The sequence below is a fragment of the Seriola lalandi genome, unplaced genomic scaffold, assembly GCF_002814215.2.
Source record: "Seriola lalandi dorsalis isolate HSWRI2012SDOR001 ecotype SW California unplaced genomic scaffold, Sedor1 jcf7180002054570, whole genome shotgun sequence".
NCBI lineage: Eukaryota > Metazoa > Chordata > Actinopteri > Carangiformes > Carangidae > Seriola > Seriola lalandi.
In genome coordinates this window covers 1,837,625-1,864,557 of record NW_019525123.1, presented here as the reverse complement: position 1 = coordinate 1,864,557, position 26,933 = coordinate 1,837,625, and the positions used below count along the sequence as shown (strand labels likewise).

The window sequence follows — 26,933 nt, the reverse complement described above, 5'->3', positions numbered from 1 at the left end:
GTATTTCGGGTGACATTTATCTCTCCCTCACTTGCAAATACATTTATTTTTAAAGAACACACATTGTTTATTTCACACACACAAAAAAAAAGAAGTTAAAAACAGAAATAATACCAGTCTGAATCAGTTCAAAACAATTTGATAGCGGATTCATTTATGTCTGTCATAGGTTGACCTCAGAGATAAAAACATTTATCTTGGAATTCAGTAGTTTTTAGGTTACCTTTACATATGAATAAGAGTTCCTGTTTGGAGGGTTGATTTTTAGAGGAAAGGTTTAAAACTGACCTGTGTAAATAACAAAAAATGTTTTAAATTCTGCACATTGTCAACACTTAATTAGCAAAACAACATTTCGGTTATGGCCCTTCATCAGGCATCGGACTCACAATATGAAACAACAACATCACACTAGAGATACAGGCGGCAGCAACCAATCAAAAGAAGAGCCAAATCAAAAACATGTGGAATAATTTACAACATTAGTAATTGATAAGAAATATCTTCAAAATTAGACAGATAATATGTTAAGATCAGCAGTAAAATAAAAAAAATAAAAAAATAAAAATTATTTGTCACATACACAAGTTGTAATTTATAAGTAATTTTTTTTTTTTTTGGTTGAGGAAGCGAGCTAGTTAGATGATAGTGAACATGGATATAAGACAAAATAATTTCTTTTTTTTTCATAATTCCTATCACCCATCACAACCACAGATACTGCAGAGGTAAAGAAATGTGGTGACATGGTCGTATTAAGTGACAACTTGAATTTGAAATCCCTCAGATGCAACATATGATATTTCCACTCTGCGTCTTCCTGCTTCTCCACCTGTCTTTTCCTTTACCTCGCCCAGTGTGCTCCACACTTTACCACTGACACAAGCAGATAAAGAAATAGCAACACTTGTGCGTATGATAATTAGTAACTTCACGCCTCTACCTTGGTAACTGTAGAGATCTCCCACGCTGTTCTGACGCGTGATGTGCTGCCAGTAAGCGCTGCGTGGCAGGGAGATGGACTTGGTTAGTGTCTCTCTGGAGTGGATCTGAAACAGACAGAGGAAGCTTGCAGTGACTCTCACTTTCTGTCACTCTCAGTCACTCATTCACAGCAGGGGGAAATTGCTCTGCGCATAGTACGGTATATTGCTGGCTGAATGGCATGTTTCCACTGTGAATGACTGTTTGGCGAGTGAGATGAGGATTCATTTGGAATCATGATGATGTTGTGCCACTGCATGGTGTGTTTTAGATTTCATTTGCAGTGTGAAAGTAGAGGCTTCATCTTAAAGTCAAAAAACAACTTGAAATATATGAAATATGTCAATATTTTACTGAAAAAAAAATCTGCACTTACTCAGCAGTAAACATGTTATTTCACCCATTCTGTAACCCCCGACTGGTGAGTTTTGTGAAGCTACGCGCGTGATTTATAGAGCTGAGGGTAAATGCTGCATTTGGAAATGTTCCCAAATGGTGGGGTCCAAGAGCAAGGCCATATGGTCAAGGCTCATCAAACACTAGGCAGGCCTACATAAATAAAGAATAAAGATGATAGCGGGGAGCAGGGGAGGAAGGAAGGAAGGAAGGAGGGAGGAAGGAAGGGATGGGGGGGGGGGGTTGTGATGGAAGGAGGGAGCGGACGCCAAGACCACAGGGTGTCAGAGGGCTCCTGGACCAAGGCAGCGCTTTGGTGGGGGAGAAACCAGGCATCAATACCTACAGAGAATTGCGTATTGTTGAGTTTGTGTCTGAACATCTTGTGTGAAAATCATGATTTATTGCTTTTGTGTTCATTGGTTTCTAAAAATAATTCTTTGAACAGCCTCAATGAAATGCTTGTTTGATCTGCTTAAATCAAAAGACAGTGTAGAAATCACTGAAATACTAGAGATGCAAGGCAGTTTTTAAAATGAAAACGATGTGTGCATGCATGTGCATGTGTGTGCATGTGTGTGCATGTGTGTGCATGTGTACAGATGCCATCCTTGAACAAATGCATCTTGCAGTCTTTCTTCTAGAATCAGGTGCAACAGGATATTTTAGCAGCTGTATGAAGGTGACGCACAACATCTACGCATTATATAATTGTTCCTAGAGCCGTGGTATGTTGACACTTGCACTCATTGTCAGCTGTTGCTAATACCGGCAGCACTTTTGGCCTCATTGTGAGCTGCTGTGGGTATCTGATAAATAACCAAATATGTAAAAATGTACCTGGGAGCTCTTCTCCATCTCCTCCATCATCCTCTCATGCTGCTGGGCAATGGCCAGCGTGGCCGAGTGGACCCGCTGGTAGATCATCTCCCCCTCCCGCGTCTGGAACGTGAACAAACCCTCTCCTGTGTCACACATCCTGCGCCAGGAACACACACACAGAGACAGAGAGAAGTACACACACTTTGATCGCGCTCACTCTTGGATTGCTGATTTAAAAAATATGCATGGTTGAATGTTACAGAGAGACACATAGATTAAATAGCACTCTGAAGTCACGCACACACACATACACACACACACACACACATGAGCGAGTAGATACAGTATACAAACAAAGAAACGCACAGAGGCACCTGTCAAATCACAGCCTGAAGGGCTCTGCGGCAAATGTTGATATCCTGGGATGTTCTGGATATCCAAAGTTGCTTTGTTAAAGTTTTTATGACATTTTCAAAACTAAATTTTTTTTCCCCCTCCCACCGACAACATTTCAATCACACAGACACAAACACTAGAAAAACAAGCACAAATCTGCATGCGTACACACCTTCCAGACTCAAAAGTAAACCAGGTGGAGTCTCGCCCGTATCTGCGCAGGGAGCTGAGAGGCCACATGACGAGTTTCAGCCGAGCGTTGTGAATGTCCCACAGGTATATGTTTTCGTGGGTGATCTGCATGGTGCACTCTCCGTAGATGTCCAGGTTAGGGGTGGGCATTAGGTACACATTGAAACGTTCTGGAAAGATTGACACTGCACTTCATTAAAAGGTAAGTGGGATTCTCAATTGTTCAACAGTGAAGAAAACTGAGAACTGAAGATAATGATCTTTCTCTTGCTTTCTCTCTTTATCCCAGTAAAATGGAGGTGAATTAATTTTTGTTTTTTTTATGTTTTTATCTTGTTTGTGGTGCTGGCAGCATTAGAAAATTACATGTAAAAAAACTCTATCTTCTATAAAGTAACCATGTGAGTCTAAAATTTATATATACATATTTTTGTTATTTGCATTAATTTGTGAGAAAGGAAAGAAATTTTAGGAGCTAAGCTTATTCTCTCTCTCTCTTTCTAACACTTACAGTACATCTCATTTTTATAATGGAGCTCTGGAGGTACTTGTATTATTATATTATATTTTTTATCTTTGTATTGAGGCTAGCTGTTTCTTCCTGCTAGATGTCTTTTTATAGAGCTAAGCTAAGCTAGCTGCCACCTTCAAGATTTGCATACTATGGAGGTAGAAAAAAGGTAGATAGAAAAGTCATAGTATAGTAAGATATAAGAACATCATAGTATAACAAGTAATAAAAAGTCATTGTGTAGTAAGCCATAAAAACATCATAGTATAGTATGGAATTAAATGTCATGCCATAGTAAGGCATAAAAAACGTCATAGTATATAAATAAATAAAAATGTCATAGTATAGTGAGGCATAAAAACATCATAGTATAGTATGGCATAAAAAGTCATAGTATAGTAAATCATAAAGTCATAGTATAGTAAGGCATAAAAAAGTCAAAGTACAGGAAGGAATTTGAAGGAGAAGAAGAAAAAGAAGAAGAAGAATTTACTTTACTTAGTATTTACTGTTTGCAACAGAAAACACAGGTTACTCTTCCTTAGACTCATTAATATACCTCCCTTAAAGATATAAGTCAGTCTTCCTGAAATTTGTCAGATGCTATACACTGAAACCACAGAGGTTACCAGAAGTATTCAAAACATCTGGTGTTAAAAAAAGAAAAAGAAAGAAAGTTGCATTTGTAAAGACGTAGATGGATGAAAGTTCAAATCAAGTTGCCTAAATTGAACAGTTTGGGATGTAGCTTTGTTTAAATCTTAAATAGGGTTGCATGAGAGCCAGATTAAGATAAGGGATCAGCTCTTATCAAGTGATGGATTACTCTTCACTCTCTGCTGTGTGGATCTAAGATATGGAGTATTAGAGGGATGGGAAGGTTAGATTTTTTTAGTTTCTGAGGCTGTTAGAATAAAAGATGTGACTACTACAAGACTGCGACAATATATAGTTTCCATATGATATCAGCGTTGTGCATACGGAAACAAACAATTGGGGTTTGCCTCACCAATTTGGAAAGAGTCAAGTGTTTTGTATGTAACTGCCCATTCTATAGCCCATAGCATACTAATACATATTAACAACACAGTGAATTGACTTCTACCATGACCTACTTTTTACGTGTTTTTACACGTCATGTGACAATAACAGAGTAAAACAACCTTTAAAGGAGCTATTTGTAAGTTTTGCTGCTGCTACATAGTCAAACATTAGCATTGACAGCTGATTACTCACCAGTCTAGAAGAAATGTTGTGAGTTTAACAACAAACTTAATTTCTTCACTCACCAAGAGCTGTCTTCATTAGTGGAAAACAACCCTCTTGTTTTGCTTCTATTTCTATTACTTCTTCTACTAAAGCTAGCGCGCCAATTTGCCCGGTCAGCCCATCTCGTCACTTTCCGATACCGAGTCACTGTAGCGTCCAGTCAAGTCTGATGAAGTAGCGCTGCTCAGACGTATCTTGTATTCTAAGTGCAACGATTGCTCTTGGCAAGATTTGTAAATAAACAACTGTTTATGCTAACATTGGCTATGTAGCAATAGCAAAACCTTCATATGGCTCCTTTAATAAAAGTATTTTAAATAGTACTTTACTTGACTTCCCCTACAGTGGGTCTAACCAGCCATCCAGTGAGCTGGAGCTTGGGATCAAGGAACCAGATCTCCCCGTTCACTTTAAACTAACTCTCTGTGGCAGACAAAGAGAGAGGAAGAGATAGAGAGGAAGAGAGTTCTCCATAATCTAAATTAGTTCTCACTAATTACGCTTAATGATTCAAAATAAGCCATGTGTCTGCTGTGGATAGAAAATGGCAATGTCATAGTGTGGCATATTTTTAGGGACAGTGAAAATGAACTCTGATCTAATTATCAGCCCCTGCTGTTTGGGGAGGGCTACTAATTGAAACGTGGTTGCAGGCCCAAGCCTCTTGTTCCATTCATTACAGGCAGCAGAGAGCTGCTGGCTCAGTTTGTCTCCATAACACAGCGCTGAAACTTTTCTATGAGCACCAAACAGCAGGGCTTCAGCCACAAGAAGAGACAGAGAAATTGTGTTGTTACAGTTCAGCTCGTTCACTGCAACAGAGTCAAAAACGTGTGTATTGATATCTTAAAAAAAATGAGGCCAAGTTATGTTGAAGAATACAATTTCACTTTACTGCTGCAGTGAAATGAAATGGGTTGAAATGACGGCACATTCTTTTCAATTACTCGCCCTTTTACAACTTTAAACTGCTCTTCTTTGCCTGTTGCCTTTTCGATTTCCTCCGCGAGTTTACAAATTACAGAGAATGAGCTCCACTGTGATAGCTGCGCCCTGTTGTGTCCTCTCTTTTCCATTTCCATTTCCTGTGAGTGGAATATGTGGGGAAGCACATTTATTTCACATGGCTTTAGGAGCCATAATCTCATCCATCTCTGTGACAAGCTTCATTATGAGGGAAGCCAGTGATGCACAGCACTTCTCATTAGGCCTGGAACAGAGCCCCAACCACAGCCTGTGACCTGTGCTCTAACTCACACACACACAGGTTTCCTTCAACACACACACATCCAAATGTACTTCTGAAGTTGAACAAACGTCCTAATGTTACCAAAGACAGTTACAGGGGACTTCGGATCAGATATTGACAAAAAATGGCCCCTATTAGCTAGGCCTAATTGGACAGTGTCTGTTCTGCTCCCCTAACCCTCTGAGGGCTCAGTTGCATTAACACATACGGGCCCGGACTGCAAGCACTAACTGCATGGTGGCGGGCTGAGTGAGAGAGATTGACCCTGAATGGCTGTCTGTGTTAGCAGGGACTAATTGGGCACTCACCGTTCTGCTCCCGCTGCACCCCCGCTGCTAACAGGTCTGGCTCTCCCAGGCTGATGTCGTTGAGACGGCTGCCCAGGCACTCCATGCACAGCAGCTTACACCATTCCTCTGCATCCAGCTCTGCACACAGCCACACAGCAGCACAGCGTTAAGGCATGTCCACCATCAAAAACACACACCTACTCCATATCCAATACTGTGGACATAATAAAACATGTTGTCCAGATTATACTGCTACATCTGTGCTGCCTGCAGTGTGTTCTGCTCATACACGTGCACATATACACATAAATCACCCAAGGAATTTCAAAATAAAAGAATAGATGCACAGGACATAAGTACAGCTAACAGAAACCACTGGGGAAAAAAATCAATCTGATCGATTTGCTGTAGATTAAAAGAGGCACTGGGTTCAGCAACAGCCAATGACAGATGAACGCTAGGTTTCTCCTCCCTCCTTTGCCAATACTCAGTTCCAAGGCTGTAAATTATAAGTAACAATATGGCTAAAGTCACAACTTAAACTAATGATCATCTGCTCAGTCAAAAACCTATTTTACAATTTGAACAAAGGCTTTAGCATTATCCTTTTAAAAAGGAAATGTACATATGAAACAAGATAAATACAATTTCAATATAATGAGATGGTTAAAGGAATAAGTACGCTTATTTGCTTACTTGTCAAAAGTTAGATGGGTAAATATATAACCACTATCATGTTATTGAAGCTAGCAGCAGCAGCAGCCTGTTAGCTTAGCACAAAGACTGGTAACGATGAAACAGTTAGGAGCTTTCCAGGAGCAACAAATACCAGCTCACTACCTGACATGTAATTTCTTGTTTGTTTAATAAATACTAAAGCTGAAGCAGAGAACATTGGCATTTTACAGGGGGGTTAGCTAAGATGACTGGCTGTTGGCAGTAGCTACGAATTTAGCATAGAGGCATGAGATTTCAATCTTTAAACTCTTGGCAAGACAGCAAATAAAGCATTTTTTAAAAATGTTCCTTTGGGGGTTCATAGGAATAGTAATTTTGTAATATTTTAGACTAAATCATGACAATTATGATTACTGGCACTTTTTAAAGAAGCCTTCTGGGTTTGAAGACTGGGATTTGGGTGGAAAGTTATATCTACCACACGTGACAGCTGGCACTAAAAGGAGAGAGGGCTTTTACTGAAAGATGGAATTTTTTTTAATTGGACGGTAAGTAGGGACAAATTTCATGAATCAAATCTGGAAGTCTGTGTGAATACCAATTTTCCTTCCTGTTAAGTCAGAAAAAAATTGTGTTTACAATGGAGAAGATTTCCAATTGTCTTATGTGAGCTTTTGGTGAGAGTTACTGAGGTATGAAATGAGGCAAACGCTGGAGTTGTTTATCTTTGTGAAGCTCCTTAACTCTGGGCCCTGTGGAATTCTGGGATATGTGGCCAGTGATGTGTACAGAGACACATGGAAGTATGGGAATGCCACGCCGGCGAGTGTGGGAATGTTTCTGTGTCTATTAATCAAAAATCATCATATGCTTATGTGTGAGGAGAGGTATTCTCACTTCATTCATTTCAAACTAGCTTGTGTAATCGCTGGCGTAGAGAGACAGCCTGTTTGTCAGATCAACTCTAGTGTCCAATGGGACAGATCTACACAACATTGCAGGGTGAAGGAAAGGTCTGCTGCAGCCTGAAGCACTTCATTCACACACAACAGAATGCAGAAACACAGATGCACCCACCGACCCACCCACACAGACACACACACACACACACACACACACACACACACACACACACACACAGGCAGCTACAGCAGCTCTGCACTTTAGCTTCCTGCTCATGCCTGCCCAGATTCAGCTCCTCTCAGTCAGTTACTATGGCCTTTAAGTGCCTCTAAACTCCCACATTTTTAAGGCCACTGAGTGGAAAATCGGCTAAACAAACACTTCATCAGTACTGAGGCAGCCTTGCTAGTCTATGTGCCACGCATGACGAAATATGGTAGGAGGATGTCTCTCTGTCTGTGAGGAGGTGTAGGTGTGTGATAGAAGAGGACAGAGAGGCATTTAATGTTAGCGAAGAGCGTATGAGAAAAGAAAAGAAAATGAGGTTGGAATAAGAGCGTATGTGAAAATCGAATAATGAGAGTCAGGATATCTTATTTTTCCTGCTTTCTGCAAGAGGCTGTGGTTTGACAGACAAATGCGATATACATATGCAGTTGTCTTAATAATTTCTCGGATCTGATTCAGCTGTGGAATTTAAGTTTGAGTAGACTCATTCGGTACTATTCATATCTAATCTCTTTCAGATCTGCAGGTCACACCCTTGTATCTCTTTATGGCTCATACTTGACAGATTCATCCAAAGCACGCAACTGTCAAAAAGTGTAAGATCCGTTATTGTCTTTTGTTCAGTGCCTTGTTTCATTGACAGCATGCTAAACAACATGACACTGCTCAGGTGGAGGCATCAAAAAGTTATTTTTAAAAATAAAATATCAAGAGATCTTCATGAGGCCTAATTACCTTGTTTTTTCTTTTAGAAAACAGTCAACACTTATGATGTTTTTTTTGGCATATCTGTATAAAGATATTCAAACAGGCTTGCAGTTTGCTTTCCAATTGCCAGGTTCAGTTTTCAGATCCAAACTCTCATTGACATTGCGCTGCAGTAGAAAGGCTATATGCCAAATTAGCATCCACTGTAGGTTAGCTCTCATGTAACCTGACCCAGCTGGCAATATGAGCTAATAAAATCTACTACATTTTCCTTTGATGTATTTGCATCATTTAGAAACAGATTCAAATAAGAAAATTTAATTATACATATATAACATGTATATTATATATTTCTTCATATACATTTGGTCATATGAGTGTGAATTCCCACATGAGGTCCTGGGGAGTGAGGGGTGAAATGTAAGGAGGGCGTAGGAAGTGAAGGATTATGGGAGGTCAGTCGACATGGGTTGATAAAGACATCCATATGGTGGTGTGAGAGGGAAAGCTCTGAACATGGAAATGAGCCAAGAGAGAGAGAGAAAGAGAAAGAGTGAGCAATCACGTGTAATAGAGTAAAAGAGACTTCACCACTCTAAGTTCAATAATCTTCCCCCGAGGTTTATTGATGCATCTCTCCATCGGCGAGTATTTCATCATCACACATGTGCACACACACTCACAAGGCTGGAGTGAAGATTGAGATGTTCAACCTCGTCTGTTTAGTGGTCGCACATTAACGTACATCCACCTCATCTAGCCTCTTCACATCCAGCATTTGCACCTTAAGAATGGACTACTGCATCTCAGCCAACCTTGCGCCCATCATCCGGCTTCCTGTCCACGTATTAGAAGCAATCTCTGTTGTTACAGTCCATAATGGGGTTGAAACACACCGCAAACGATGGCCAATATCGTTTTTCATACCTGCAATATCAAGATCAATATTTCGGAACAGATCTACCCACTTCTTAATATAGCGGCAAATGAGTATCACTTGGCCAAACTCCAATTTTCCCCTGCTTCTTTCAGCTCTTTCTTTCTCTTTTTGCCTTTCTGCTTCTTCATCAACTTCTTGCCAGACTTTTAACAAACCAGCCCTCCAGTCCTAATCCAACACAGGTCTTAGAATGCCAAAAAAAAAAAATCCTGATAGTGGATTCTTTCCTCCCTTCCTTAAAAAGACAAAAAAAAATTGAATTTTTAAATGGAGGAAAAGGAACTTACCTGATTCACAGGCAAACGTCTTGGACGTGTCATCACAGAAGATAATCGCCACTGCATGCTTTTTTGTCTCCCGTGGCATCCGGGTAATGTTCTTGATGTTATGGAGCTCGGTGATCTAAGGAGGAAGGGGAGAGTGGCAGCAGCACATTACATGAATGAACACAGCCAGCAGCAGCAAGGCTGAATTGCCATCTTGCACTGCTTTGCTGAAAGTGCAATACTAGTTGAAGGCTTAGCATATGAAGGATGGCAAAGTAAAACAGAAATGTAGGAGATCTTAAGGGACTCATAAATAGTAGTTATTCTGCTGATTACAAAAAGCTCTTTTCAAAAAGTAAGAAATCACACATGGCCTGCTGCAATGTAGCATGTAATATGTAATGTACTGCTATCTATTTTAAAAGCGCTTTATGAATAAATGTGACCTGAGGCTCATACTACATACACTATACCACCGTTCAAGAGACTCTCCTTGAAGCTGCTTTTGCACACAATAGGGAGGACTGCGATCAAAAGCATCTAAATCACTTTACCAGGAGATTGATCGCGAATGAAAAAAAAGAGAAGATTACATTTAATTGAATATAACCCGCATTTACAGGCCATTTTGTTCAACAGTCTTCTCTGTGTTCGCTACGCCTGGGAGATAAGGCCCATTACATTATTGTAGTCCATTGTGTGCTAACTGTGGGCCCTTTGCCAGACTGTTGGGAATGAATTAGCTGGGCTCCCTGCCCGTATAGTAAAGCTTGACTGTTTGAGGTTAAAAGAGCAAACCTAATAACATATGTGGACTACAGATTTCTTTGCTTGATAACATCATGTATAATAAATTTCCCCTCTATTGTCAAATATCCCCTGCTCAGAGATTCAGTGTAGTATTTTCAACAACAACGCGAGGAAACACAAAATGACGAGAAAGGGGAGAGGAGACTATTTATATTGAATGATGGGAGATATTTTTCATTTGTTATTTCGTATCCCCTTCAAAGACAGTATTTAAATATTTCATATGAGATGAGGTGATTTTTTTCTGTGAAGATACAGTATTTATTTGTCCTCAGGCAGGCTATTCATACATATAACTGACACAAAGTAAGCATCAACAGTGGGACTTTCTGAGCCGTGAATTCCACCAGCTTCTCATCTCTTTCTCTGTTTGTGTTTAGTGCGTAACTGTGCATTTTTTATCCTCCCTTTATGTGTGTGTGTGTGTGTGTGTGTGTGTGTGTGTGTGTGTGTGTGTGTGTGTGTAGCTGCGCTGGGAGAGATTTGGGTGCATTCCCAGCCTAAGGCGCTAGAATCTGAGCAAAGTGAATCTCCTTTCCTCTTCTTTCCTCTCCATCTTCTTCTTTATTCAAAGGTGTAACATAAATCTCATATTAAGAGGACCAACAGTCGACAGCCAGGCTGGCGACTTTTTGAAGCTGTACTTACGCCGCGCTCACATCATATCGTTTAAACCATATTACAAGCAACCATGCCGGAACCGTCAGAGATATTAGAAATTTATGACAGTAATATGTCCCACTTTGTGAGAAGAACTTCGAACATGTCAAACTGTTGGCAGAATGGCTCCAAATGCATCACCACTGGCAGTTACATCAACATAAAGTCTAATATTGACTATAACATCATGCTAATACAATCTTACAGGACATATACACAATGTTTGTAACTGGTTTCAATTGGTAACAAACTGCTATTAATTCATTTAGGTTATTTATCTGGTGTGACTACACGGTTAGCAAGAGGGCTAACCACCTTGAAAAAATACGTGAACACTCCCACGTCAGAAAAACTGCCATTATTCCCGTTCTTCCCATTCTGCCGATATTACGTGAATGCAGCATAAGGGACAGGAGCGCTAAGAGTTGTACGCTAATGTCAGCACATTAAAGTGCTGATGTTTAGCAGGTGGAACGTTTACCATGTTCCCCGTCTTAGTTAAGCACCTGCTAGCATGCTAACACTAGCTACAGATGAGGCTGATGAGAAGGCACTTAGTCATAAATGAAAGTACTAGTGCAATTGATCCTTAGTGGGACATTATTGTGTGTATCAATTTTCATGGAAATCCATCCATCAGTTGTTGAGAAATTAGACTAAAAGCCAAACGTGTCTCTGTCTCTCTCTCTTGGGGCCACAAATGTCTGTACAAAATTTCAACTTAATCTGTGCAATAGTTGCTGAGATATTTTAATACAGACCAAAGTGGTGGATCGACCGACTGACGTCACTAACAGCTAAAAACAGTCTTTACTAGTTATTTCCACTTCCATATGCACGTCTGTATTTAGACATTTAAATAAGACTCCATCTTTCCACTTTAACTGTTTCTGTCAGAGGCTCAGGAGAGCTAGAAAAATGTAGCACACAGAAAAACAACTTTTTCAAAGGGCTAAAAATATTGCTAAAAATATTCAAGGACCAGCGTTCCTCAGACAGAGAAAGCTGCACAGGGAGAGGGGGGGGCGCAGAAAAAAAAGTGGGAAGTAAAAAACCAATCCCCTTTGTGTTGATTCTGTAAATCAGCCACCAGTGCAGCCTATTTCCTCCCAAAGCACTGCAGCTTTGAATGAAGCCCTCAGACGGGACCTTTCTTGATCTTTGTGGCGATGCATTACCAGATGCACTGGTGCATGTGTGCACTCATCGCTCAGTCCAGCGCTGGGAGTGTGAGATGCCTCTGGTGGGGAGGGTTACAGCCACACAGGATGTCCCGTGTGACAGCATGATATAGTAGGCAGGGAGATACTTCATTCACGATACATGGCTGATGCTGTAGTAGCGAGGGACTCTAACAAAGTGGATTAAAACACCTTCCTATATCATCTCTCAGGTAAAAGCCTGTGCTCAATTGCATTCTGGGAAATTGAGGTGTTTACAGTAAATGTAAAGTTCACAATCACTAAGTAGTAGAAGACTGTTACAGAGTAAAAAAATCAACTGTCAAACTACATCCACATAAGAAACCTGGTGTCAAAGTCCGCTATCATCTGCCGTTATCTCCCTTCATTACTGTTACACACGGTTCACAGTGCTGCTCCTTTAACATCATCTCCCCTCACCATGATAATGAGCCATAATTAGAGTATTTCAAAGGGCTTAAGAGGCAGGGAGAGAGATATTATTCTGGATTATTACTTTCAAAATGGAGGGAAAAGGCCCCACAGGACTAGATGAAGTTGCAAAATATATCTTAATAGGTCCTTAACTCCATCATCTGTAGCCAACAGACATAACTTTTTATATGAAAATGGACAAGGTGCTTGATAGGTCTGTGTAATACAGTTTAGAGCTCAGTCACAGCATTTATTCCATAGGTTTAATGCAGTGTCACCTTTAGTGACTTAATCTCAGAATGAGTACTGCATTTATTATGAATCCCATGACTTTGATCAAGTCATACGACAACATTACTGGAACATGTTTTCTGTTGTTTTAATTAACATGAGGAGATCCACTGGAGCTTTAGTGGTATACGTGGGTTTTAAAATGCATTAGAGAAAAGGTCAGGGTGTCACCAAATCATCGGGAATCATACTCTGGATATTATGAATACTGATTCCAAATTTCATGGCACTCTGGTCACTACATGTTGCATGACCTTAATCGTTGAAGGGATTGACTGATCAGTGTCCTTTGGCCTCACCATGAACAATAAAAATGTAAATTCAAACCCTTTGCCTAGTGAAACATGGCTTCTATACCACACAAAAATAAAGAAAATCATAAAGATGCACAAAGCTCCAGACACAACATCCTCTCAGTGCTTTGTGTTTTCATGGTATTTGCTTTTCTTGTGAAGCACTGTGTAAACTTTGATTTTAGAGAACAGCTTTCTATTATTTAGAGCTGAAACCAACTATTTATTTCTCAACTAATCTGCTGCTTGCGTTAGTTTCTTGATTAATTATTTAATTAATTTAAAATGTCAGAAAATAGTGAGAAATACCCATCACAATTTCTTAAAGCCCAAGGGCACCTTTTAAGAAATACATTTTTTGAAATATATTTAGTTTGTGATCACAGAAAATAAAGAAGAGCAGCAACTTCCCACAATTGACACAATGGAAAAACAAGGGAATATACAGCTTTTTGTCTTGAAAATTTATTTAGAAATTAAAATACTTGTTAATTAATTGATTAATCAATTATGCATGAATTAATCAGTGGCAATTTTTATTATTAATGAACTGTCGAAGTAATTTATGGGATGCTAAAAAAAAAACCCACCTGTTGGCATTCTCTGACATTGACATTGACATAAAACAGACAAGATAAGACAATAGATTTAGACATACTGAATGACAATGAGTGATCAGAATGAAATTTAGGATGTGTTTCAGTCTCGTGTGTTTACCTTGTGGAAGCTCCTGAAGTAGGCTGCCTTCTCATCTGGGTACTTCTCTAACCGGCGGGGTCCTTTACTGGAGGCTTTCTTGAACACCAGCCAACACCTCCGGAAGATCTGACAAGAGAGAACGATGGCAGCCCCGTTACAGAAACACAACTGCCCTGAAGCAAAGAAATACACTATGGTAACCGGAGATACAAACTACAGCGAAAGACAAACTCACTGTCCAGAGAAGTCTGCTCATGGTAACCATAAAAAAATAAAAATAAAAAAATAGACCAAGAGAGGTCAAGATGAAATCAGATTAACAACGACAGAAAAATCTACTCCTGCTACACCAAAGCAGAGAGGGAAATCAGTGCCAGCTACCATCTAAAATTCAAGCTCGCTATTAACCACTAAAATCCACCTCAGCAAAATTTCCAAACATCAAAGCAAGTGACCACATTAGAGCAGCTGTATACGCTTTTCAAAATATAGATCGGCCTTTGGGTTCATTCCTGTCGTTTACGATTGGAAAGCACTGACATAAAATAGATAACATTGATTCTTATCCTGGTTATGTACTTAAGCAAGATGATTCCTAGAGAATGTCATTTTCTGGGAGAGTAAAAGCAACAAACAGAAAACTTTAGAAGGGAAATTAAACTATTGTGCCTCATGAATCAAAAACTTGTAATATATTTAATTCAAATGTTTTAATCTCATTGATTGTGAATTTAGATAATATACTGAGACGACTGTGACAACCAGAGTTTCAGTACGTGGAGTAAATGCTCTCATTGTGGACAGTGGCAACAGTAACTCCTCTCTTTGATTGCATGCATGGAATTTGTAATGCCGGAGTATTATGGGCTCACAGGAATAAATGAAATAAATTAAACAGAACAGAAGATTATACAGAGATACACTTTAAATATGCAACAAGAGCAAGAGCGAAGCCAGCTTGAATCCAAACAAAACAGAAAGCAGCCTCTCACCAGTGATTTGCTTTTTCTTGTGTTATTTAGAACTAGCTGTGAATCTTACATTTTAAAGCCATGCCCACCAAAGCTCTATCAACTACATAAGGGAATTAGATATTCAATTTGTAAAAATATTTTGCAGGAAGAAAATGTAGGTTAGTAAAAATAAAAATATTTTATTTACAGTTTTTGTTGTTGTTACTTAATATCCCAAATTCTGGACATATTATTAACTCTAACTATTAACTGTTTATTTATTCATTTATTCCCCAGCTGCTTTGTGCATTGACTAGTTTATTAATCTATTATCAATAAAGGAAATGTGGCCTGAAATGGCAAATAATAAACAGCATTATATGTGTGCATACACAAGCAAATATTGTTCAAGAATTGAAATTAGAGCAAAACAAATTCACCCAAGGTCTTGTTGCTGAGAGCTTTGAACAATTGTACATAAGCTTAACAACTTCAAGACTTGTATTCAACCTGGAGTAATGTGCTTCCATTTACTAAAGGCTTTGGAGCACACACACTTTCAGTTTCTCTTGCCACACAATGTGCAGACACACAGATATGCGCACTCTCTCTCTTCCTCTCTCGCTCTTGCTCTGGTGCAGCAAATTACTGTACATTGTATTGATTACTGGACCACAGTCTGGCCCATCCGCCAGTGGAAAAAGACACAAATACAGGGTGTTGTGTATCGGACTACTTCAAGGTCATATCAAGAAAAGGAACACACAAGTGCACTCTTACAAACACACTCCCACAATTATATATACACACAAAAAAAAGAATAAAAAAAAGAAATCAAGCCTTCCCTCTAAAATGTTCTTTTGTTCGATTGTACAGAGTCTATTATTGTTACTCCATTTCTGGACAAGCTGTTGGCTCTTTGCTCCATTGTGCCAATTATTTATAGGCTTATACTTGGGACGTATTTAGAAATGACAGGAATCCAAAACACACCCTCCCCCTTTAAACAGCCGGTGTCAAGGTGTAAAAACCCAATACAGATAGAACAGTGCTATTGAGATGGAGAATAAGTGTGATGGCCAATAGCGTATGAGTCCTATGTGGGTGCCTATCTTTAATAGTAGGACCCTTCTATTTCCTGGTGGAGACAGCTGCTATCACTCTGCCTGATGTATGATTGCCCTGGGCCGCATGGTTGTGTTGGGGAACCATGGATGTACGATTAATTTGTTTACTCAGCTGGTGTGCTTCATAAAAGGCCCACTGAGTTGAACTTGGCACTTTGCAGTAATTGACTAGAGTGGATCCCTAGGTCCTTATCGGTCTGCCTTGATGGGCCCCCATTCTAGTTAAGTGTTGCCCAGGAACATTATAAACAGCAAACAACACAGAATAGTGCACTACACACTCACTAATGCACTGTGGATGATCCTCTATACTGTCCATAAAACGCTTTAAAGAAGTAAGGAAACAAGGGGGCGATAAAGTCTTTCTCCAGATTGAACACAGTGTATTTATTTCTGTAATATTCTTTATGAAAATGCAACAAGACTGCAGTTTTGACGGAAACACAGGAACAGATATGAATCCCCTTTGACAATGGCCATTACCACATTTGTGTCTTTAAAACACTAAAATTAAAGCTAGCCTCAATTCCCCTTTGGGAGCCTGAGTCAAAGCAGTGCTGCCTGCTTGCCGCACACAAAGTAATTCACCCTAGGAGTGCTCAGATTAAGTAATTATACCAGCACAAAAGCAAGCTCAGTGAGATAGCTTGTGCATAATAAGAACTAGGGGGTATGAATGGAGAGGGCTTAATTTTGCCAGTTCCATAGTTGTCAATGTTTTGTCAAGGCAGTCCTATTCTTGGGCTGCTGTTGGGTCTTATTCAGAGACACTCTTACACTGATTGTAATTACACAGACATGAATGAGACTCTCTGCTGGTTTGGTGTGACTCATTTAATGACAGAACAGTGTCGAATACACTGCTTGGCACAACAAATTCACCAGTTCCAGGAAAAAATACAGGACAGCTCTGGTGGAAATCAAATCATCTTAGTTTTTTCTTTGAGCTTTTTTGTTTCTGTTACTTCTGTGTGAAAAGCAGTTCCACCGCCACCCACCCACCTGTGGTATCCCTGTGGTCAATTACACAAACTAGGTATGGAAAAGCTGTCATTACACAAAGTTTGACAACATAATATTCCATGCATAAAGAAAACTATAAACAAAATCGAATGTTTACATGAGCAAAATGGCAGGCTTGTGGCCAAAATGCAACAATGCCTCTGGCTTTGATTGCTGCAGTGAGCAGACACCAGCCACCCAACTTTGTTTCCACAGGCTGTGTGATTCTAAAGGCCCCTGTAACTCATTAACAACATCATGTGATTGGTTGCATTTTTTAATGTCCGGTCTTTGAGCATTGAATCTTTTATTTAACTTCCATCAAGTTACAATCTTGTTTGTTTGTCTCTTATTCAGAAGTCAGGTCCTCTCACACCATGACTCACAATCAATCAATCCAGCTTTATTTCAATGAAACACCACAAGTGAAAATAGTGCAGATGAATAAAAAGACTTTAGTGTTCACATTGACTTTTAGGGGTATAACCAGTATGGAGAACCCCCTGGGGAACTGCAGACAGTGATGGTGGTGAGGTGGTAAAAGAGTAAAGCGACAATATTTCTTGGGCAGACCAGGCAAGAGACAAGTACAATGGCTAAGAAATAAGAATTTTCCCAAAAAATTTTGACATTCGCCATGAGTCTTAGGTTTAGTTCCTTGTCGACGATAACACTAAAGCATCTCCCCAGTTCCTCTCTTTAATCCTTGGAGCCTATAATGAATTGTTCAGTTTATCCTGTAAATGTAGTTGAGCTGTAAATGTTATATGACATCCAGACACTAAAATACATCTTAAAAGAGCACTGATTGGTCCGGTGTCCTCAGGTGACACAGCCACATAATGCAGTGTGTCATCAGCATATGAAAAGATTTGCCATGTTTCCTACTAACTCCATCAGGGGTTAAGACTATAAATTCAAAAAGTACAAGTACCAAAATAGATTCCTGAGGAACACCGTACAGAATATATATATATATATATATGTATATGTATATAGGAGGAAATCTACATTATTTTAAAGAGCAAAGCAGCACTCAGGTCAAGGAATGGTGCAAGCTCCTCAATGTGCCATGAACCAAATTAAACAACCCTGGAGTGACAGTGATTTTGCAGGTATTTCCTCAGAGGAGTCTGAGAATACTATACTACACTAGTATAGTCTACACTAAATTCTGAATGGATTTGTTCAATACAGATTACAATAGGTAATAAAGTAAGCAGCAGGTCTGATCAACACATGCCTTGTCTATCTAATTTTAAGCAGCTTTTCAGCATGAGTCCTCTTAAAGGCTACATATGAACACTTAAGTCTGAACCTTTCCCATAGGCCTGATTGGCAGGTCCAGTCTTAACGTCCGATTAATGAGAGACAGGCATGTTATTGAAAGTCTGTTAGAGAGGAGTTTCTCTTCTGCACACACACACCCCTCACTCAACACTTACCTGTGTAGGAACACACACACACACACACACACACACACACACACACACACAGCTACCACCATCTCAGCACTTTTCCTCAGTGACGGGTCAAATATAGCTGCAATATTTAAGTCCCTTGAAGACAAAATTATTCATGTGATCCACTGGTCGAAATGGTACTTGCTGTGGAGAGCAAAATTCAGCAGGTTGCTATCAAAAAAAAAAAAGACCTTACATGAAGATTTAAAGCAGTCATTTTATTGTGTATTCATTTAAATTCTGAGAGGTGGGATGAGCCCACAGGGCCACTGGTATCCAAACGAGATTGGGTCATTAAAATTTAACACTTCATTAACACAATCTTAGAATGATTTATTAAAGAAAATAATTTTTTCAACATAAGTTATCCATGACTGTGCAAGATGACTGTGTGCATGTGTGCGTGTCTCTGTCCTCTTCATTAATAAGTAAACAGACCAAAACCAGAAATCAATGAGAGGAAAACAAACAACAATCCATAGCCTTTTCTTTTTAGTTAAAATTGCCTGTATCTTTGTGTCTATGTGTGTTTGTATGTGAATCAAAGCAGCTATACAATGTAAATATTATTATGATACATGTATCACCTTATTCTGGCCAGCCGGTGTATACCGAACAGCTACACATTAACATTTACCCAAAAAGTAGTCAAATAAGTGTGTATAAATAGTGAATCATTCTTAGCAGTGGTGAGAGTGAAGGCATATCCAAAAGCTTTATAATGTCTTTGTGTGATCTCTGTGATTGCATTTTTGATTTGTTCAACTGATCGGAAATAATTCAGAGGAAAACTCGTTGTATTAGCTTTGCCAACCAAGACAGGACACGAAGATCTACATTTTACAATACCATAGTTTTTTTCTAATGCTATTGTCGCAACCAAACTCAGCAACTACATAATGACCTTGACCTATTTGAATTTTCTTAATAAAATTGGTGAAGCACTAGTCCTACAAAAGGCAAAGCATTAGCTCCTAACCCATGTAAGGTCTCAGTTAAATCCTACCTCTTGTAAGGATACAGGAAGGAATGAATGGAGTCATATCATACAAAGTGTTGATGAGAACCTGTTTCACAGTGTTCAGGATGTTTGACTGGGATGACTCTCAGCAACCTCTGAAATCAACACTGAAATGTCTGTGGAGTGGCCCACGATAAGCCAAGATTTGAATTCCACTGAAAATGTGTATAATACAATTGCTCCAAAATTGGTTTTCACTACCACTACCTATTCAGTTTCTCCGACCTTGAGCAATTGTGTAAATTTGAATGGGGAAAGAACATACCAAAACTTCCAAAAGCATGTTTTCATTTTGTCATCATATTGTAGTTTTTGTAGATTGTTACCAAAATGTAAGAAATCCACTTTATATTCAACCTACAACAGGAAAAAATGTCATAGTCAATAGGTTGAATACAGGCACTTTGTACTAGATTTGAATAAGATACTCTTCCTTCAGTTCTGAAGTGCATCTCTCTCTGATTCTATGCTATCAAAAAAGAAAATGAGAACATCACCACACATAGAAAGGCGGTGTGAAAAATAGGCAGCAGCAAAAGCAACGAACTGGAGAGAACATTTCAAGGGCAATCGCTTCACTTTTAGGGAGGTCTGTCTGTGGTGAGGAAAACACTTCAGGAGGCACTTGGCAAGGTGCAGCTAGTTCATCAACACCAGCCCCACTACAACAACCACACTGAGACAGTCATACGAGGGGACCGGAAGAGGGATTAGAGCCAAAGTATGATCACAGACAGACAGATGGAAGCAGACTGTTTTGATGGTGCTGTTACAAAAGGTTCAAAAGGAAGCTGAAACACATCTGTCTACATACAAAATAACCTTGCTTTGTGGGGCAGTGACATTAAATGAAACAATAAATGCCTTTAAGTTCAACTTGGGTTCCTGACATGCAGTTTTGTCAGAATCTATCATATAAAAAAAAAAAAAGTAGAGTCATGACTGAGAGATCTGGTGGAGAATTTAGGAAGTCAGACACCTCATGGACCCCAGTAATGAGTCAGCTCTGAAGTCTCAGTCAAACACAAAGTCCATTCACTTCACGGAGCATTATCAAACTTTGGGCATTATTGAGGAACTGTCTCGCCTCTCAATAAAATATGAGCCCTATTCCCCCCACAGGCAAAATCACTCATCATTTGGATGAACTGAGGAACTGTCTAAAGATATGAAAATGATTTCCAATGACAGCCTGCTTCAGGTAAATGACTAATCACACAGTAGAATAAAAATAGCCGTCTGGTAGATTCTCTGGAGCATTAGTGAATCTTGAAACACTATCGCAATACCTCAGAGGTGCAAATGCATTTATTATTCCTCAGATATTTGATGAAAAAAAATAGAACAAAAGAGGGACAAATGTGGGAAGGGTTTGTAACCTCTCGATGAGTCATGTGTCCTGCAAACTCCGATTTAAAGATGATTGCCGCTGCACTTACTTGGCAATAGAGGATATGAGAGCACTTCAATCAAGGTAGTCCTGCAACACTCAGACATGATGGTAACAGAGCAGATATAGCTTCAAATCAGACATAAATGCCACCCATTTACTACCAAGCCTTACACCAATAGATAAAATAGAAACAAATGTATTAATAACAAATACACACTTCTTACCAGTTCTCTGCTGCAATGAACTTCAACAAACGCTTAGGAAAACAGTCTTTATTGATATTAAAGGAATCCACCCCTTCAGCTTTCAACATAAAAACTTTTCCCTGACAAAATAATGAAATCAATAATAAAACCTAATACAACGGAGACAAAGTTTGGCTGGAAGCTCTTCTTGATATATGAACAAATCTTTTGAAGCTCCCTCCAAAAGGCACAAACAACATTACAGAACAAAAACAAATGAACCGTTGATCCGGATTCCATGAAACAAAAGCGACACGCATGTGAACCAATAACGCCCCAACTCTTTAGCATTTTCCTCATTGCCCAAAAAATTATAAACACTTCTTGTTTCTTATAGCAGGCTGCCGCTAATTAGTCGTGATGGTGGAATGAGGCTTCATGAAGCACTGAACCATTCCAACAAAGGTTCATTTCTTGATGCTTCATGTGTACAGTAACACATCTACTGGCCAGAATGTAAAAAAGGCAAATATATACTGTATATATATAACTGTTTGTATGTTACAAATTAAATATGAGTATAATGGAAACCATGATTGTATTTTTCATTCTAAGCATACCTTAGTAATTACTGTAAATGCAATCAACATATTTTCTACGCATGAAGTGTGAAAATTGAGCAGTCAATATGCATTGTGGGCATGTATAATGGAACATGATTGTGGAAAAAGTTTATTCCTTTTTATTGAGAAATAACTTCTAAGCTGTGTTGGGACTAAGATGATTTTATTTCTTTGAAATGACCTCCCCTGCCTTTAAATACAATCTTTCACAGGGCACGGATGAGGCTAGTGTACACCAAAACCCCACTGCCAGCTTGTAAAGATGTGGATAAATTAATACCTGCCTTTTCCCTTATTACAGAGGATCCTCTAGTCATCCAATTATTGGGAGAAATAAGATCAGGGTGTTGCCAAACTGGAGAAGTCTTTTCTTTTCCTTGGTGGATCCATCGCAAATACAACCAAGCCACTCGTACGCAAAATGTCAAAATTGGTGTTAAAAACCAAAAACTATCTAAAACTAACATTTCTCTTTCTGCCATCAAAAGCAGTCATGCAGTACAGACGGGAAGTGAGGCTTCATGCATCAGTTAGGTCATATATACAGACACACATAACATCACTACTAATTAGCAAATGTTAGCATGCTAACTAAGATGGTGGACGTGGTAAACATTAAACCTGCTAAACCTCAACATGAGATTATTGTCACCATTGTGAGCCTGTTAGCAAGCTGATGCTAGCCATTAGCTTAAAGCATCACAGCGAGTGCAGCCTCTCGGACCCTCTAGCTTGGCTGTAGACTCTTAAACCTGACCTCAAAGAAAACATGACTGAGACTGATACAGCATGCACACCTATTTAGAATGTTTCAGTTACTTTTTTGTGTTAAACTCCATGCAGTACTGCTCATCGAGTCTTACACCTCATTCAGCTCTGCATAAGCTTTAGTGTTCCCCTGGTGATAATGACGCCTGATGGACTATGACAGACCAGGCCCGGCAATATCAGCTCCCGGTGCTGGCAATCAATTTCAGACAGTGGCGGGGTCTGTGCGGCTGTGTCCATCTTTATAATTTGATTTGTTATCCCGTCGGACAGTTGTTACAGCTATCATTGCAGCGATCACTCCGCCAACCACGACCCCAGCCTCCGGCTCCCCTCCCCAAATCCTCCAAGGACTGTTCCACCATTTTCCCAATTCTCTGCCAAATGTGACAGCCACAAAAGTTTGTCTTAATTGCACCTCTGCTCCCTCTGTCACTCTCCTCCCTAGCCGCCGGCTGTCACCTTTGACTTCGTACATAACTCTCATCCCACCCAACCTTCTCCCCCCTGCTTCCACTGAAATATATTTCCTGCTGCATCTAAAATGTTTGGACATCCCATAATTTTGTAATTCGCCCCTGACTACAGCTGTTGGCAGGGTGGTGAGCCAGCCGCGCCCCAGTTAATCATAGATTACTTTATCTGGGCCATTCCAAATCCTCATGTGTAATGCAGTGCTACCTCAGCAGCAAGTAATCACTGCCCCCACCCCCTCCTACCCCCCCCCCAAAAAAAACCTCCATCCCATACACACACACTTGCTCGCGCACACACGCACTCCCCCTCCTCACTTTCTCTCCAAGCCTGATTTGTCTCTGTCTCTCCTCTTGCCCTTCTCTCTCTTCTAAATTTCTCTTCTCCCATTCCTCATCTCTTTCTTGTGTCTATGCATGATTGGACATTCTCATCAAACATTCATGAGCCAAACTGGTCCAGAAATGTAATATCATAGTATTAGTAACCCTTATTTCATTTGTTAAGGCCTTGGCTGTGACTGGGTGGCTTTACACACAAAGTATGAATAGCTGAAAACTAGATCCTGGTCACAATGTGGCATGAAATATGACGGACAACAGGTTCCAGCTGATTCCACGCCGAAAGCAATGTACCCGTCGAATCCAATATGACAAAGAACACGATGGCAGGTGGTATTAAAATGATTACGTAACGGGGAGAAATAAAAAAAAGAGGTCAATGGAGGGATTGAGAGAATGCAAAGAAGAAAAATTTAAAGCGAGCATGAAAGAAAGAGACAGAGAGAAGAGGCCAGTGGAGAGCAGGAGGAAAGGCAGTTCACTTAAGACAAAGTTTCAAGGAGTGAAAATGATCATGAGGTGGTGAGAGCAGCTGCTGAAAAAGTAGAGTGTCTGAACAGGCCAGAGCCATGGAGGCAACTGGCTGCAGCCCTCCATTAAGATTCATGATAAATTACACTTTTAAATAGCACTTGTGGTCAGAGCATCGAAGATAGATCACGATGACTACCATTGCCGTATATTTTAAAGAAATCCTTCTTCTTGATCCAAATTTCAAATGTAACATCAAATAAAATGTTTGGAAAATCTGCAAGCCGAGCTTTTCTCGAGCAATCTCAAAAAAACTCCTTGCAATTGTCATGTAAAATAACAACGGTGAGCACAGGGGAAGTATTTCTACAGTTGTTTCTTATTACTGTGGGGGAGACAAGGGAGATGTTTAACCCATGCTGGGCGGCACAACCTTGAGCAGGAAAAACATTAGTTAAAAAATGTAGCACACTGTGAGGATCCAGCCATCACAGCTACTGTAGCAGAGCATTTTTTAAGCGCAGCACAAAAATAGCAGCCAAATTATTCTGAAGGAGATGTAGGTCAATATTGAAGTTTCTCTCTCAGGTGTGAGGGAGCAGAGGAGTAAGAAAAGAGAGAGAGAGGGGGGAGTTTTATGGCGTAAACAAGGTGGCATATTGCTCATGTCACAACTTAGATACATCCACCCTTTGGGGAGTATTGGGCATGAACAGAGTCAAAGTCTAGGAGAGGAAACAGGGTTTTTACAGGAAAGGAGAGGACAAAGGATTACACCGCAATCATAATCCCATAATCTACCAATGCACTTTTCTAATGTTGCTTACTCCAGTGTGGTGAAGTTATTCCATCGTATATTTTAGCCACTATTGATTCTAGTGCCACTGAGGCTGGCAGGCGCTGTTTGCTACAGTATACAAGGCTGCGGTGGATTCGCATGCATGTGTAAAACATTTTTTTACGGTGGTACAACTTTGCTTTAAGTCATCATTATGACAATTGCCTGCTCTTTAAACCATCCCTCATCCAAACCTCTTTATGTATTACAGCTTTAGTCAGCAATCCTCTGCACACACACATACACATACACACACGCAGAGCAATTTCCATTTAATCCATGTACAAGGCTGAAGCGTTCACAGACAATAACACGCAGACAAAGAGGGATTTGACTATGGCAGAATACCCACGCCAACAAGCATACTGAGACAACCGTAGACAGAGAGCAGTAATACAGGCCAGTGTTATTTTCTTTATGAGTCTGGAATGAGTTGTCCACCACTCTGGATGCTCTAGCCAGGATGAATGTTAAACCCAACTCAAAAAAAAAAAAAAAAATGGTCTGAATGCGCAAAACTCCAAAACCTCCATCTAGGTCCTGCTGTAATATCAGCAAAGCCTTATTTTACACTTTAGTATTTTGGTGCTTGTGTCGCCAGCGGCTTCTAGACGAGCAAAATTAGCATCTAGGCCAACAGGTGAGGGGCCGCTACACGGAAACTAAATACAGTGCCTCAGAAGTGACCGACTAACCTGTGTGGGAAGAGAATATAAAGAAAGTGGATGAAAGGAGCTCTTGCCCACAGCCATGATGCATCTCCCCCAGTTGACTAGCTTAATTACCATTAGCTGACCACTTGATTATCATATCAATAAAGAGTGTGAAATTGAATGAGGCAAAGAGCACTGTGCGGTGTTCCAGCAAATATATGCACGTTTAGCAGGATATTACGAAACGCTGAGTGTTTTCCAGGACACTTTGTGCAAGCGTTTGTTATTTGAATTTCATCAGAAGCCCTAAAAGCAGTAATCCTCATACATTGGTACAGTCAACCCCCACCCCACCCACCACCCCCCCTCCCCTCCAAGGATTAATTCTAAAGAGGTACTCGCTCACTGATGTCTGGGCTGCTTCTCTGATACGGTTAGCTGGGAAAGCAGCAGGCTCTGTGTCTGCAACAACTATTCCCTCACAACCAGAAAGCAGAGATTTGTGCTCGCTGGAACTAACTTGGCTCGGCCACATTTGGTCTGCAAATCAAAGAGGACACCGGGGATGTAAACACGCATGTGTGCAAGGGAGGGAAATGTGGAAGTGCACTTTTATGTCAAAGAACCGGGTCCGATGGAGTTTGTCATATTGTTTTTGTCTCATTTCCTTCCAAAGAACACACTCCCTTGGATTAAGTGGGCTGTGATTCCGTGTCACTGTGTGTCTCAGCATGAAATCATTGAGGAATGCAATTATCACTTCGTCCAACAGACATTTCTCTGAAATGAGAACGAACAACTGGGAACATAAGAGGGGAGCGAGAGGGAGGGAGGTGTGTGTGTGAGTGGAGAGAGAGTGGGGTAACACCAGTTAATGTTGACCCCAATGTCTGCTCTCACTTCAAACTTCCTTTTGTTAAATTAGTTAAATCCTAATCTGTTGGCATATTAGGCCCCCACTACGATTCATGACAGGTCAAAAGTTTGCCTTATTCACTCCTCTTTCTTCTATCATATATTTCACTTCAAAACTTTGTCCTGTAACCTCATGTTTTCAATTGTTTTATGACTCTAAAGAGCCATTTTTTCCCCCCATTATGACCTTTAAATGATCCGCTCAAAGTGCCACTGCCAAGGCTACTATTGTGTGCTCCATTTCCCTTGGCAGAACTTATCCAAAATTCATTCCCCGAACAATAATTCTTGTGGAAATATTAAAAGCTGTCTAATAGAAAGGGGATCAGATTGCCTTGGCCTGCACTTGAGGTCAATTCGGCTCATTAGAATGGAGTGCAAATTTAAAAAGGAGGCCGCTTTTGCATGCAACGTGAGTCAGCTGTAACGCTTCATGCCGCACTGGGCAGGTACCAAACTGTCACCCCGGTGCTCAGCGAGAGGTAAACTGTCACCTCCTTACTAT

General features: G+C 40.1%; 1 protein-coding gene across 1 annotated transcript in view; it reads right to left on the bottom strand.

The window, feature by feature from the left end:
* The window catches only part of dok6 (docking protein 6), a 46,623-nt gene that overhangs the window by 8,195 nt on the left and 11,495 nt on the right, over window positions 1–26,933 (bottom strand). Inside the window, exons 2-7 of the mRNA XM_023416862.2 lie at window positions 14,220–14,327; window positions 9,854–9,968; window positions 6,128–6,247; window positions 2,771–2,960; window positions 2,221–2,359; window positions 944–1,049 (exon numbers count right to left, since the gene is read on the bottom strand). Of these exons, the coding sequence (XP_023272630.1) occupies window positions 944–1,049; window positions 2,221–2,359; window positions 2,771–2,960; window positions 6,128–6,247; window positions 9,854–9,968; window positions 14,220–14,327 (778 nt within the window). The remainder of the gene's footprint in view (window positions 1–943; window positions 1,050–2,220; window positions 2,360–2,770; window positions 2,961–6,127; window positions 6,248–9,853; window positions 9,969–14,219; window positions 14,328–26,933) is intronic.